Here is a 15,211-nt window from a genome sequence, read left to right as displayed (position 1 = left end):
TTAAGGTACCGTCACACATAACGATATCGTTAACAATATCGTTGCTTTTTGTGACGTAGCAACGATATCGTTAAGGAAATCGTTATGTGTGACAGCGACCAACGATCAGGCCCCTGCTGGGAGATCGTTGGTCGCTGAGGAAAGTCCAGAACTTTATTTCGTCGCTGGACTTCCCACTGACATCGCTGGATCGGCGCGTGTGACACCGATCCAGCGATGTCTTCACTGGTAACCAGGGTAAACATCGGGTTACTAAGGGCAGGGCCGCACTTAGTAACCCGATGTTTACCCTGGTTACTAGCGTAAAAGTAAAAAAACAAACACTACATACTTACCTACCGCTGTCTGTCCCCGGCGCTCAGCTTCTCTGCACTCCTCCTGCACTGGCTGTGAGCGTCGGTCAGCCGGAAAGCAGAGCGGTGACGTCACTGCTCTGCTTTCCGGCCGCTGTGCTCACAGTCAGTGCAGGAGGAGTGCAGAGAAGCAGAGCGCCGGGGACAGACAGCGGTAGATGAGTATGTAGTGTTTGGTTTTTTTTACTTTTACGCTGGTAACCAGGGTAAACATCGGGTTACTAAGCGCCGCCCTGCGCTTAGTAACCCGATGTTTACCCTGGTTACCCGGGGACCTCGGGATCGTTGGCCGCTGGAGAACTGTCTGTGTGACAGCTCTCCAGCGACCAAACAGCGACGCTGCAGCGATCGACATCGTTGTCGGTATCGCTGCAGCGTCGCTGAGTGTGAAGGTACCATTAGACTGTTGACCGAACCTGTCAGTATCATAGGGTGTAGCCCACATTAGTCTGATATGTATTGTCTATTTAGTGATGTCTTTATTAGTTGTGCCTTTCCCTTCTGTTTATTCTTTTAAGACCTTCATTTCTTCATTTCTGCAGTTGTACAATCTTATACCAAGTAATGTCCAGTTACGCACTAAAAGGCAAAGCAGCAAAAGAAAAGTATATTATTTGGTAGTAATTGTGGACATTAATATGTATTTGTCATTCTAGATCGCTAATTATTTTAATAAGTTTAATTGTGGCAGCTATAGGGCGCATGGTGAACACGGATTTACATGGGTCTTCTCAGATGAAGCTAGTGCTGGTAGTATCTGCTCTGATACCTTGATTCATTTGATTTCCTATCTTTTCTGCTACATTTAGGTGTGGAACCCCTCTGTCTCAGAATTTGGAAAGCTATGCTTCCTAGTAATATGCCTAGGTCTATTTTCGGGCAACATTTTTAAGTAGAATAACTTTTATATGTGGGATAATAATTAATGGGTTTGCTTTGTCTCATCCCTCCTTACCATTCCTAGTATGATACAAAATATCAGCACTATCAGTAAAACTAGATCACCCCTAGAGTTGGGGATCTGCCGAGTGATTGTATTCTAATTTTATTTACCATAATCATTTTTGACGCTATTCCTTTTGGAGTAGTAATCTTCCAACACAGATTATTGCAGGTAAGTGATGAAACTTCTCAAAGCTGCATGCAATCGCTGTAAAAGTTTCTGTTATCCAGTATACATTACCAGATGATGTTGTACGTATAACCGCGTAATTTGTGCCATTTGATTTTCTTCTTACAGATTGGCGGCTGCTGTAGTCTTAATGTTTTCTGTGTCCGTGAAAACAGATTAATGAGAATTCCTTCCGAAATTGCACAAGCTACTGAGCTCCATGTCTTAGATGTTGCAGGAAACCGGTAATATTCTATTGTCTCTCCAACTTGTGAAAACGTTTTGAAATTTGCCCAAATGTGAGCGGTGCGGTGGCTCAGTGGTTATCATTGTTGCATGGCGTCCTGGGTTCAAAATCCAACCAAAGACGATAAAAGGATCAAAGGACGTAAATGGATGTTACTACTGCTGAGAGTATTAAAATATACATATAGAGATTGTATTGTTAACCTTTGACGCTGCAGTCGATTTTTTTGTTTTTTACTCTTTCATTATTTATGTATTAAGTTTATAGAAAAAATGAAGCTGAGCTTAATATTTGGACTAACATGGCAGCCATTGGGAGATCACCAAGCCCCTGAATGCCACTATGTACCATAGCCACTGGGGTCACTGTTATTAAAAGCCCGTATGGTGAGGGCATAGGATGTACTACGGTAATAGGTCCTACATCCGGAAAGTGTTACCTTCAGCCAACAGTCTTATTTTCCTTATTCTAGAGGTGAACAAATTTGTGTAGTCAGAACAAATTGTATCTCTATTAAGGCTATGTTCACACGTTGCGTTTTTGCTGGGGGGGTTTCTGCAAGCAAAACCTCTCCTGGCAGTAAAACAAGCTGCTTACAAAAAGAAGGTTTTGGTGCTTTTTTTGCCGAGTATTTGCTGCATTCTTGCTGCTTTTTTTTGTTGTTGTTGCGTTTTTGTCTCTTGTGCATGCTGATAAAGTTTATTGCCTCCCAAAAAATCATGATTCAACTTAAGGTTTTTGCACCAAAAAGGCAGCAAAACCTGATGCCTTCGTTTTTCCTGCATTTTTGCACTCTTATTGCTTTCTATGGGTAAAAAAATACTGAAAGAAGTGACATGCTGCATTTTGCAAAATCGCTGCAGTTTTCCAGTCAAGAAAAAAAAAAATGTGTATGCATGAACTTTTGCTGGTACTGTAAAACCTACTTGCATAAAGCAGCAAAAGCGCAATGTATGAACATAGCCTTGCAAAGTTGTTTTTTTGTTTGTTTTTTACCCTTTTTTGTTATAACTTGCATTCCCTTGTGTTTAGGTACTTTTGCTGCAACAGTTCCAAAAATGTTGCCACAAATCTTCTTACAGCATAGCAAAGTTGAGTTAGAAAGCTGTTAACGGTCCTCTATTGGAGAATGTGCTGCACATTCTCCGTAACCTGCGCAGAGATCATTGTACAGAGAGGGCAGGCTAGGTCTATCACATATTATCTATGGTGTCATTCTGTGTTATCTGCCTCTAGATTTATATAAGAAGTATCAGATCACGTCTAGTTCTGCCTTTGGTGATATGAGATGGCTGCAGAAATATTATCATTACAGATTGTTATTATTTACTAGATGGTGGCCTGATTCTAATGCATCGGGTATTCTAGAATATGTATGTAGTTTATTTATGAAGATTTAAGAATGCAATTAATACACAGGATTTTCTGGGTAAAATATATACATTATCAGTGAAGCGGTGTTTAAATCCCGCTCCAATATCGCTGATTGGTCGCGCCCGGCCAGACGTGACCAATCAGCGCAGCGGGGTTTAAAACCCGAGCCAATATCGCTGCCCGGCTGTGACAAATCAGCGAAGCGTGGGTCAAATCCTGTGAAAATTCGCGGCCGGACTGCGCCAATATTGCTGATTGGTCCCGGCTGGCCGATCAGCGAAGGGTTGTTCAAATCCCACGCTAATTCACGGCCGGACTGTGCCTGCCCCTGATTGTCGCTGCCAGCTGGCGAGACCAATCAGCGACGCCGGATTTCCATTACAGACAGACAGAATTAGATGATTATATGGTAGTTACCCGATACGTTAGAATCAGGCCACCATCTAGTATTCATATAAACATTGGTGCTTACTTTTATGTTTTAAGCCATTGAACACACTGCCATTGTTTTTCTCCTATCTTTATTTTAGGAGTCAAAACTTTGTCATCTATCGCTGTATGACAGCTTGTTTTCTACAGGATGACTTATAGTTTTCAAAGACACCATTTATTTTACCATATGATAAACTTAAAAAAAAATTATTCTCTCCCTTACACACTGTCCTCCATGTTATTCTCTCCTTCACAGACTGTCCTCCATGTTATTCTCTCCCTCAGACTGTCCTCCATGTTATTCTCTCCCTCACACTGTCCTCCATGTTATTCTCTCCCTCACAGATTGTCCTTCATGTTATTCTCTCCCTCACAGACTGTCCTTCATGTTATTCTCTCCCTCACAGACTGTCATCCATGTTATTCTCTCCCTCACAGACTGTCCTTCATGTTATTTTCTCCCTCACAGACTGTCCTTCATGTTATTTTCTCCCTCACAGACTGTCCTTCATGTTATTCTCGTTCTAGTATGTAGTTTATTTACATAAACCAATCAGCGATGCGGGATTTAGGTTGCAGACAAACGGACCCTTAGACAATTATATATAGATTATAGCACCATTTATTCCATGGTGCTTTACATGTGAGGTGGGGAATACATAATAAAAATCAAGTACAGTAATCTTAAGCAATACAAGTCACAATGGTACAAGAGGAGAGAGGACCCTGACCGCGAGGGCTCACAATCTACAAGGGATGGGTGAGAATACAGTAGGCGAGGGTAGAACTGGTCGTGCAGTGGTTTGATCGATCAGTGGTTAATGCAGGTTGTAGACTTGTCAGAAGAGGTGGGTCTTCAGGTTCTTTTTGAAGGTTTCGATGGTAGGCGAGAGTCTGATGTGTTGTGGTAGAGAATTCCAGAGTAAGGGGATGCACGGGAGAAATCTTGTATGCGATTGTGAGAAGAGGATATAAGAGGGGAGTAGAGAAGGAGATCTTGAGGATCGGAGGTTGCGTGCTGGTAGGTACCGGGAGACGAAGTCACAGATGTATGGAGGAGATAGGTTGTGGATGGCTTTGTATTGCTTGGTTAGGGTTTTGAAAGCCAGTGCAGGGATTGACAGAGGGGAGAGGCCGGGGAATAGGGGGGGGAACAGGTGAATTAATCAGGCAGCAGAGTTTAGAATAGATTGGAGGGGTGCGAGAGTGTTAGAGGGGAGGCCACAGAGCAGGAGGTTGCAGTAGTCAAGGCGGGAGATGATGAGGGCATGGACTAGGGTTTTTGCAGATTCTTGGTTGAGGAATGTATGTGAAATATATTTTTGAATTGAAGAGGAAAGGGCTTGGATATGTGGTTTGAAGGAGAGATCAGTGTCAAGGATTACCCCGAGGCAGCAAGCTTGTGGGACTGGGGAGAGTGGGCAGCCATTTACTTTAATGGATAAGTCCGTTGGGGGGGGGGGGGTCATCGCGTGAGATTGGGGAAAGATGAATTCTGTTTTGTCCATATTAAGTTTTAAAAATTTAGCGGAGAAGAAGGATGAAATAGTGGACAGACATTGAGGGATTGTGGTTAGTAGGGTGGTGATATCTGGTCCAGAGATGTAGAGCTGTGTGTCATCAGCATAGAGGTGATACTGAAAGCTGTAAGATTCTAGACGCTTTCCGAGGCAGAAGGTGTAAATGGAGAAGAGCAGGGGCCCTAGGACTGAACCTTGCGGGACTCCGACAGATAGGGGGCAAGGTGAGGAGGTGGTGTGTGAGTGGGAGACGCTGAATATCCGGTCTGTTAGGTATGATGAGATCCAGGATAGGGCCAAGTCTGTGATGCCAAGAGGTGAGGGTCTGTAGTAATAGGGAGTGGTCAACTGTGTGAAAGGCAGAGGACCGGTCCAGGAGGAGGAGGACAGAGCAGTATCCCTTGGCCTTGGCAGTTAAAGGGACACTGTCACCTGAATTTGGAGGGAACAATCTTCAGCCATGGAGGCGGGGTTTTCGGGTGTTTGATTCTATGGAGGACAGAGAATGAACTTCAATCCAACATTGCAGCCAGCATGCAGCCAGCAGGTAAGGAAAGGGTGAATCAAACACCCAAAAACCCCGCCTCCATGGCTGAAGATTGTTCCCTCCAAATTCAGGTGACCGTGCCCCTTTAATAGGTCATTGGTGACCTTAGTTAGGGCAGTTTGTGGTGTGGTTCAGCCGGAAGCCAGATTGTAAGCGGTCGGAGAGGGAGCAAAAAGAGAGATGGGAGGACAGTTCAAGATGGATGTGTTGTTCCAGTAGTATTGAGGCATAGAGGAGAAGTGATACAGATCACAAAGTGCTGGACTCTTATGTGGATCAGTGGCTGTTATGAAAATGGCAACACTTTAGGAGATTTTCTAAAGTTTAATTTTAACCAATCCACATTTTGTGGAAATAAACCTAGCACTGCAGAATTCATGTTGCTGAAAGTTTTATATGCTTTTCTATAAGGTTCTTGAATAATTTTTGAAAGCAATAGACATTTGATCCCCAAAGTTTGATACCAGCAACCAATGTGTAGGTGAGATCTGGTGTGGAAGTGTACCACAAACAACTTAATATGCAATTTTTCTTGTCCATAACTATTTTTATGCAAAATATAAGCATAAGGTATATTTCTATTTTCTTTTCACATTTGCCATGGATGGTATCTGAAGGTAGTTGTTGGCCTGCACGATTAGTTTATAATTCTCTAGCATTTTTTTTTGTTTTCTTTACTACAGGTTATCACATCTACCCTTATCATTGACATCACTGAAATTAAAGGCTTTATGGTTATCAGATAACCAGTCCCAGCCTTTGTTAACGTTTCAAACAGATGAAGATCCTGAAACCAGGGAGAAGGTCTTGACGTGTGTGCTACTTCCACAGATGCCTTCTGCTGATTCTTCTGGCCAAGGTATCAAACATGATCTGCATGACTAGTAAGTGATGAGCGAAGGTGCTGAGATAAGGTGTTATCTGAGCATGCTCATGTGCTAACCGAGGCTCTTTGCCGTCCTTGAAGAATATGCTCAACAGCCTGCTTGGTAGGCAATCCATGCAGCCGCGTGGACTCTAACATATTTTTTGAGCACGCCGAAGACTGTTAGCACAAAAACATGCTCAGATAACACCTTATCCGAACACGTTCACTCATCACTAATGACTAGTAGTCACGCTTTTTTTCTTTTTTTTACAGAGATAAAATAGGCTTTTAATGTTAAAGCTCCTAGTATTGTAAAGTGTGCAGGGGGGTAGTTATGGTCAAGGGTCTGTTGTTCTCCCACACCCTGACACCCCACAGATAAGCGGTGCCCCAGTTCCCGTGTGCTGTAAGTGCAGTTCATTCACATTTTGGCCACAGGCCTCCTCTGTCTCCCAGATTCAGGAACAGCTGGACATTCAATAGGGAACACCCGGTTTCTTTTAACAAGTTCGTCTTTACTGAGCCGTTCAGTAAAGTCTGTGCTTTCCATAGCCCCCGATTCGAGCCCTTGCCTCTGGAAGTTGCAAGAATGTCTGTAGGGCGTTTTGTGCCACCTCATACCACTAGATGGTCTTTTGCCATGCTTCAGCCCACTGTACCTTGAACTCGCTTTAGCAACTGTCACCAACAAATTTTTCTCACTAACTGATGAAACCAGGAAGTGGTTGTCTTTTACTGCCCTAACCACTCGCACTTTGGCCTGGACCAATCATTTGCTGTCTCTTTATTGTGTGTCCCAGCAGTCAATTGCTGGGCACATTTGACCTTTCACCTACTAACTACAGCCACTATCTTCTAACAATGTGCACTAAGCATATTACACTTACAATGCCTATCCCTGTCTAATCTGCTCTATGTCCTTAAGCATACCGTCACACAGTGGCATTTTGATCGCTACGACGGCACGATTCGTGACGTTCCAGCGATATACTTTCGATCTCGCTGTGTCTGACACGCTCCTGCGATCAGAGACCCCACTGAGAATCGTACGTCGTAGCAGATCGTTTGAAACTTTCTTTCGTCGTCTAGTGTCCCGCTGTGGCGGCATGATCGCATGGTGTAACAAAGGTGTGCACGATATTGTATTCGATGTGTGCATAGTAACCAACAGCTTCTACATCGCACATACGTCATGAAGTTATCGCTCCAGCGTCGTGCATTGCAAAGTGTGACCGCAGTCTACGACGCTGGAGCGATATTGGAGCGATGCTGGAGCGTCACGAATCGTGCCGTCATAGCGATCAAAATGCCACTGTGTGACGGTACCCTTACTCTAAACTGTATCCTACACTTTCTCTACACCAGAGCTGAGTGTGAAAACATTACCTTTACAGTATATACACAGCGGCATCTGTACCTTACAACACTTTACACTAATTACATCACTAAAACCTGCATGACACAGTTCACACTTCACATGACACAATAAAGAGCAGTAAAAGTGCACAACACTGTTCTTATAATACGTCGCTGTGTTCAGAGGCAGAGCAGTCCACACTCTTACAGTATCCCAGTTATTATGGATTAACGCAAAGAAAGGTTATTCACTAGTGAGCAAGAGTATTAGCTAAATTCTCTAGACCTGCACATAAGCAAAGTGTGAGATGGCCGTTCTAATAAAATAATGCTGATTGACCCCTAAAGGGAATTTGTCAGCAGGTTTTAGTTATATTATCTGAGAGCAGCATGATGTGGGGGCAATGACCCTGACTCCAGCGACATCACTTACTTGGCTTTTTCAATAAAAGCAATGTTTTATCAGCAGGAAATTATCACTAGAGGACTAGATGACTTGTGCTTCCTGGTCCAACCATGCCCCTTTCACTGATCAGTTAGCTTTCTGTCATTGCACATTGTACACCGCTACCAATCAGTGGTGGCGCGTTATACACAACGCCTCTTCTGGGCTCAGCTGTACCTGCAACCGAAAAAACTGACAGTCCAGCTGCTGTACCCAGATAATTAGCAACACATCACTGGAATCCATCTCTCAGCCCGTACTACTTGCTCCTGTCAGGTTACATAGTGCAATACTGCTGACAGATTCCTTTAATGACTGGGCAATTTTTTTTTTCAGTTTTCTTCCTTCTTCCAGGAGCCATAACTTTTTTTATATTTCAGTTGACAGAAGTCTAAATCAGGACTAATTCTTTGCTGGACACATTGTAGTTTATAATTGCTCCATTCATTTTGGTGAAATTGTGGAAAGAAAATGCAGTTCTGCCATGTTTCTTAGGGTTTTTCTTTGTATTACTCAAAAGATCCTCGTTCTTGACAGCGTGTTGTCCTGTGTAAACTGAACCTTCCCTGCTGTGAATAATGGCAGCCTATGTGCAGTAACTGATTTATTACAGATTAGCAGGTGTAAAATAATATAGTATCAAGTCTGTCTGCCAACCTATAAAACACAAATATAAAGCATACCTACTTAAGAAGATGGTTGTGAATGAACTTGGGTTTTATACACATACACACACTATGCATTTATTTGCAAGCTCCTGAAAGGGAACCTTTCACCCCCAAAAATCGAAGGCGAGCTAAGCCCATCAGCATCAGGGGCTTATCTACAGTATTCTGGAATGCTGCAGATAAGCCCCCAATCCAACCTAAAAGATGAGAAAAAGAGATTAGATTATACTCACCCAGGGGCGGTCCCGCTGCGGTCCGGTCCCATTGGCGTCGCAGTCCAGCACCTCCCATCTTCCGATGTTGTCCTCTTTTCTTCCTGCGCGGCTCCGGTGCAGGTGTACTTTGTCTGCCCTGTTGAGAGCAGAGCAAAGTACTGCAGTGCGCAGGCGCCTCTCTGACCTTTTCCTTGTGTTTTATTGCCGTGTGCAGTCTAGCCATGGTAAATGCCCAGTGACATGGGACGGTTTTCCACAGCCTCACCTGTGTAGCAGAGTTTGGCGGTGCCTCACTGTGTTTTAAGCCTTTTACACAGCTTTTTCTCTTGACTATGATCAATGACTTAAGAAAATAATGATCTGTTTGATGTAGTTGGTTGCTCATAAGTCTGACTATAATTTTACAAAATCCCTGACTTTGTTCAAGTGTACATAAAAAAAAGCAATTATTTTAAGAGAAACATTGATTTGGTTTTGGATTTTTTTTCTGCTCATTAACGCTTGTGTTTTAATTTACACTGTGTGCACAACTATTAGGCAAGTGAGTATTTTCACCATATCATTTTTATGCATATTCTCCCACTCTAAGCTGTGTAAACTTGAATTTTTATTTGTGCTAAGCAGATCAGGTGATGTGTATTTGAGAGGGTGAGGCCTAAGCATACAACACCCTTTATCAAGGTGTGCAGAATTATTAGGCAGCATGTTTTCCTCAAGCAAAGTTGGCCAAAAAGATTTAACTGACTGTGATGGATGGGCCCTTGACTGCATCCTTAACAGACACAGGCTTCCACTGCGACTCAGATGCAAGCGGCAAGGTGGTATTATTAATGATGAGGTAGTTGGACCTTTTGGGGTTGAAGAGGATGAACTCCAAAATCAGCTCCCAAACCTACTGCCAGGTTTTAGAAGATACTTTCTTCAAGCAGTGGTACAGGAAGAAGACAATGTTCCACCGCATTCATTGAGGTACTCCACTTCTTGGCTAACCAGTAAAGGCCTTAAAGATGAAAGAATAGTGACGAGGCCCCTATCTCCCCTGACTTGAACTCTATTGAGAACCTGTGGGCCCTTGTTTAAACAGGAGATTTCCGTTGAAGGAAAACCGAACACCTCTGAACAGTGTCTGGGAGGCTGTGGTTGGTGCTGCCCAAAAAGTTGACTGTCAATAGATGAAGAAACTGACACTCCATGGATGGAAGGTTTATGACTGTAATTGAAAGGGGAGGGGTGCTATATTGGGCACTTTACTTTATTTTTTTTATATATTTTTGCACATTTTGAGTTTGGTTCTTATTTTAACCTAAACAGATGAAAATAAACTGAGATAGGAAAACTTACGTTTTCATTTAGTTGCAAAATAATTCTCACACTAATAGTTGCCCAATCGTTATGAACACACAGATATTCTCCTAATAAAGATAAAACCTCACTTTTACTTTCTTAAATATTCAAGTTTCTGGTTTAATAACCCTTTAGATTGACGGACTGCTCTGTAGTTTTGCAATTATAAAATCATCAAAAATACAAATTGCCTAATCGTGCACACAGTGCAGTACTTCTATTTTTGAAAGCATTCTCACCTTGCATCGTTTTTTTCTACACCTCAAAAAACACTACAAAGGGCAAATGTGGTAGCACATTACAAAAGTCGTATGTACCAACAATGTTTAAATTTGTGTTTTACACAAATCACTTATATTACGTTATTAATTATTAATATAAAACACTGAAGTGGTCTAACTTGTCTATATTTCTATCAACTTGCTTGAATAAGAAAACATAAAACCGATTTGTGTTCTTTAATCTTTTCATTTGAATGTGTTCTGCCATAGACAATTTACCAAGATGTGGGGCCTTTGAGAGTCTGGTTCATGATATGTCTGATGACACTTGGAATGAGCGAGCAATGAATAGAATAAGTGCCATACGATTCTTGGATGATGACAAAGATGATGAGGAGGACGAAACGGTACCTTTTAATTTTGTGTTCTTTTATCCAGATTCTGTATCCATTAACGTATGACCATCTAGAGGTTACAGATCAACTGTTTAAATACTTACTGTAGCGTCAGTTGTCTGTTATTCCCCTTACATCTCGCCAACATAGGCAGCGAGGATGTATTCACTGTTCTAGTTCACCTTGTTTTTAGTATGCCGAGAATGTACACCGGCTTCATGAGAATTGGGGCGCTGTGATTACTGTAAATACCTCATAATAATTACTGCTATTACTGGATTTGCTTGATTTAAAGGGACTCTGTCAACACACGATGCCTGTTAAAACACCGTATAGATGCTTGGTGCTGAACGGTGGGACCAATCATTTGTGCACACCTTCCCACCTTCTTGTTTTCCCTCAGTCTCCACCAACATTCCCACCCCCTGCTTCTTAGGTTGACACCTCTGGCTTAATATGACCAGAGAAGGGTGGAGATAGATGGAAAATAAGCTGATGGGAAGGTATACAAATTATTAGCTCCTCCGTAAGGTACCAAACTGAACTTGGTTTCAACAGTCATGTCCTTGATTTCTGTGTCCATAAGGCTTTTCTTCCATAGCTTTAAGGGAATCTACCATTAGGATCATCCCTCATAACCTGTCTATATGAGAATGTAGGTCATTTAAATTTGAATAAAACGATACCTTGATATCTGCGATCCGATGTCTTTTTCCAGAATAATCTACCTTTTTCTTAAAATGTAAATGAGCTGTTAAGATCTATCTTCCGGGCATAGATCTACATGAGTCTGCATCCAGAGCTTATTTTAACAGAAAGGAGGCGAGACATGTAGATTAGGGTTGCAGACTGTCTGTCATTACACGTCTCACACTGGTAATGTCTCCTTTAATTTAAAATAAGCTCAGGAAGATCTGTGTCAGGCTGACATATCTTATCAGCTCATTTATAAATTAAGAAAAATGTAGACTTCTCTGGAATAAGTCATTGGATCACAGATATCAAGATATTTTTTATGCAACGTTCTGTGATCTACATAGACTGCTTAGGAGAGATGATCCTACTGACCGATTCCCTTTTAGGCACGTTCACTGTTTGCTGGTTAAGTAGGCAATCCTCTATAGCTAATCTGCAAAAGCCACACAAATCTCTGTCCTCTCCTGGATTACACTGATACCATTATATCTATATCCTCTCTTTAAGGCAACTCTGCTGAGACGTGCTACTCCACACCCAGGTGAGCTGAAGACGATGAAAAAGACTGTGGAGAACCTGCGTACAACTATGAATGCTGCTAAAGGCCTGGACTCTAACAAAAATGAGGTCAATAACTCCATTGACAGATTGACCACGTCTGTATAGAGTGCCACCTCCATCTTACCTCCTGTGTCTTCCCCCTGCTGTCGCGATGTCTCCCGGGACCACACCCAGCCTCTTGTTTTTACCAGAACATAATCATCATCCCTCCTTTTACTACTTGTGTTGAGATGCTGCAAATCTGGACAGGAAGTGCCTTATATCAACCAGATGTTTGCGTCTGTGACCTTCTAACTTAATGCTGTAATTTTTATATTTTACCAATCTTGTTTTTAAGACCTAGTACTACACTACTGTTAAGTTGTAATTTTTACATTTGGAAATATCTTTATTTTTTAACTTCTGGAGTATATTTTATCACTTTTTTGTGTGGACCTTTTAGGGATAAATGACAGTTTTATGTGATAATTGTACTTTTTTAATGTTTTGGCAGCTTTACTGGTGTATATATGAAAAAAGGTGCAGTAAGTTGCAAAAATGTTCATTAGCATACATTTGAGTACGGTACATATGCTATTTTTTTTTAGGATATAGGAAGTTGGGATTTTAATTTAAGCATACGTGCCACTAAGATGTGTCTTTAATGGAGTGGTGGGCAGAACGTGATTTGGACTCATTTTTAAGAGACTGCTGTCATTATGTGCCCATTTTATTTTCTTCATTGAGTGAACAAGTTATGGAGTGATAGTCTGACAACACAGAGTGCAATTACATTTTTTTTCAGCATTCAGAAGTGGAGATGGTTTGCATTTCCCCCGTGTGGTGTAGCTATCTCAAAGGAATTTCCCAGACTATTTTATTTTACAAAGGTAACTACCTGCCTTTTCTACCCGGAGCCAACTGCTCCTGCCTGCGATTCAGCTGCTGCATGTCAGCAGAGAAGCTTTTCTGGGCTGCTCTGTCGATGGGGCATGACTGCCATTGTGATATTGATTGTTAGCTGGCTCACCGCAGCTGGGCAGTGGGGAGCTGGTTGTCAACCAGCATGACGTCGGCAGTCAAGCCCCATCAACAGAGCAAAGTGGAAGAGAAGCCGCTGCCCTGTCAACTAGACGTCAGTGGAAGTTGCTGATTCGCCAGTGACAGCTCTATGCCACAGAGATCGGAACTGGGCACAACAGATGGGTAAGTAGCAACTACCTGCCTGTTCTTAGCCCCTAGTAAAACAATTATAGTCCTGGATATCCCTTTTAAGAGTATTTGGCATCAGTCTTCTATTTGGGGAGTATGTATTTGTGATGAAACCCTCCGTAAGACATGGAAACTTTTTTGACATTGATTTGACAATGTAGTAGAAGAGTTTTAGGTTTGATTTTCGGACAGTGTTGGCTGCTTTACAATATCACTTAAATCTTCCTGCACCAAAGCAATAAAATCCTTATCGTCGCGGACCAGTGCTTGAAGTCCTATATCAAACATGTTGGCATCATTATTTTAGGGGGTTTTTTTTTTGCACTGACTTGGATATTTTTATATGCTTTGAGAGCTTATACTGTGGAAACGTATACATTCATTTTATACTCTGGTCATGGTTGACATTATTATTTTCTGTTGGTAATCATTCTAGGCTTGTCCTTTTAAAACTGGTGGTTCTTTTCTAATAATTTTTTTAGATTTTTTTTTTTCTTTTTACACAATTGTTGCAATGTACATAAAATTCCAGGAAAGTAATGCAGAGCTATACATAAGACTTCCTTGGTGATTGCACCAACGGTGGTTGGATTGTAAGAGGGACCTTAATCCACTTATTCAGTTTTTGGTTATTCGTAAGTAACGCTCTACCTCAGCAGTATAACAAAGATAAGTATAGCCTTATTATTGTGCCAGTAAGTAACAGAACATTGCACCTATTAACACTAAGTCTTGCTGACATGTATTTGGTAATGCAATGTTAAATTAGTGTCATATCAAGGCATATGATGCCACCATTGTGCCAGGATTTCTATAGAATAAATCAATCAGCGGCAGCGTAACACTGACATCAGAAGTGCGAAATCTTAATGTATACTCTGATATTGTACATGTCTGTAAAGTGATAATCTGTTTCCACTGAAGCCTTAAGAATCAGCCTTGTGATGCCTTGTGTACTGTCTGACTTTAACGACTGAGTGATACGGCTTGTAGGTGGAAGCCTTGCATCTAACCGAGAAGGAACATTTCATTCCTGCACACAGACAAATCCCATTTAAGTTGCCGGTGTGAAATGAGTATCTGCAATAATGTATTAATTGTAAATTGTGATTTGAATGTGAATATATGTATAAATGGAGCTCTTGAAACCATTTGGCACATTTGAGGTTCTATCACAAAGTAATCAGATGGGCTTGTGCCATACATAAAATAATAAAATAAATTGTCGGTGAACAGAGACTTGAAAATTGTATTTCCTGTGTTAAAAATGTGATCTGTCTTCAAGCAGGACCTACACAAGCTATACTAGTGGAAGTAATGTCAAATTGTATTTACCGTAAATTATTTTCATATGTAAAGTATAAGGTCTTCAGTCTTTACAGCCATTCATAGGAAATGGGTTCCAACTGCGTGAGCTCTGTGATCTTGTGTTTTCAGAATATCTCAATGAAATGGTTTTCTTTTGATCAAGGTCCATTGAACATAAAAAAATAAGTCAGTCAGTTTTTATCGACACATAACAAATCAAATTTTCCTTTTTAACCTTGCTTGTCCTGTAGTTAAATCCTAGTTTCAGTGACACATGAATTTTTACTTGTGGTCTTAGTGCTGATCTGCAGATAAATACTAATTCAAACCTATTTGGCTGTCTAATGCGATGATTAGCT

At 41.5% G+C, this 15,211-nt stretch overlaps 1 protein-coding gene across 2 annotated transcripts in view; it reads left to right on the top strand.

Moving 5' to 3' along the window:
* Positions 1–14,783, top strand: part of LRRC1 (leucine rich repeat containing 1) — a 265,690-nt gene extending 250,907 nt beyond the window's left edge. For both annotated transcript variants that reach the window (XM_069726775.1, XM_069726776.1), the window contains exons 11-14: positions 1,594–1,709; positions 6,268–6,443; positions 10,972–11,108; positions 12,300–14,783. In XM_069726775.1, coding sequence (XP_069582876.1) covers positions 1,594–1,709; positions 6,268–6,443; positions 10,972–11,108; positions 12,300–12,458 — 588 coding nt within the window. In that variant the 3' untranslated portion in view covers positions 12,459–14,783. The remainder of the gene's footprint in view (positions 1–1,593; positions 1,710–6,267; positions 6,444–10,971; positions 11,109–12,299) is intronic.
* Positions 14,784–15,211: the final 428 nt, after the last annotated feature.

This window comes from Ranitomeya imitator, chromosome 5 (genome assembly GCF_032444005.1).
Source record: "Ranitomeya imitator isolate aRanImi1 chromosome 5, aRanImi1.pri, whole genome shotgun sequence".
In the NCBI taxonomy this organism is placed as follows: domain Eukaryota; kingdom Metazoa; phylum Chordata; class Amphibia; order Anura; family Dendrobatidae; genus Ranitomeya; species Ranitomeya imitator.
Note: the sequence above shows the minus strand (reverse complement) of the source record. Positions and strands in the feature narration are given on the sequence as shown.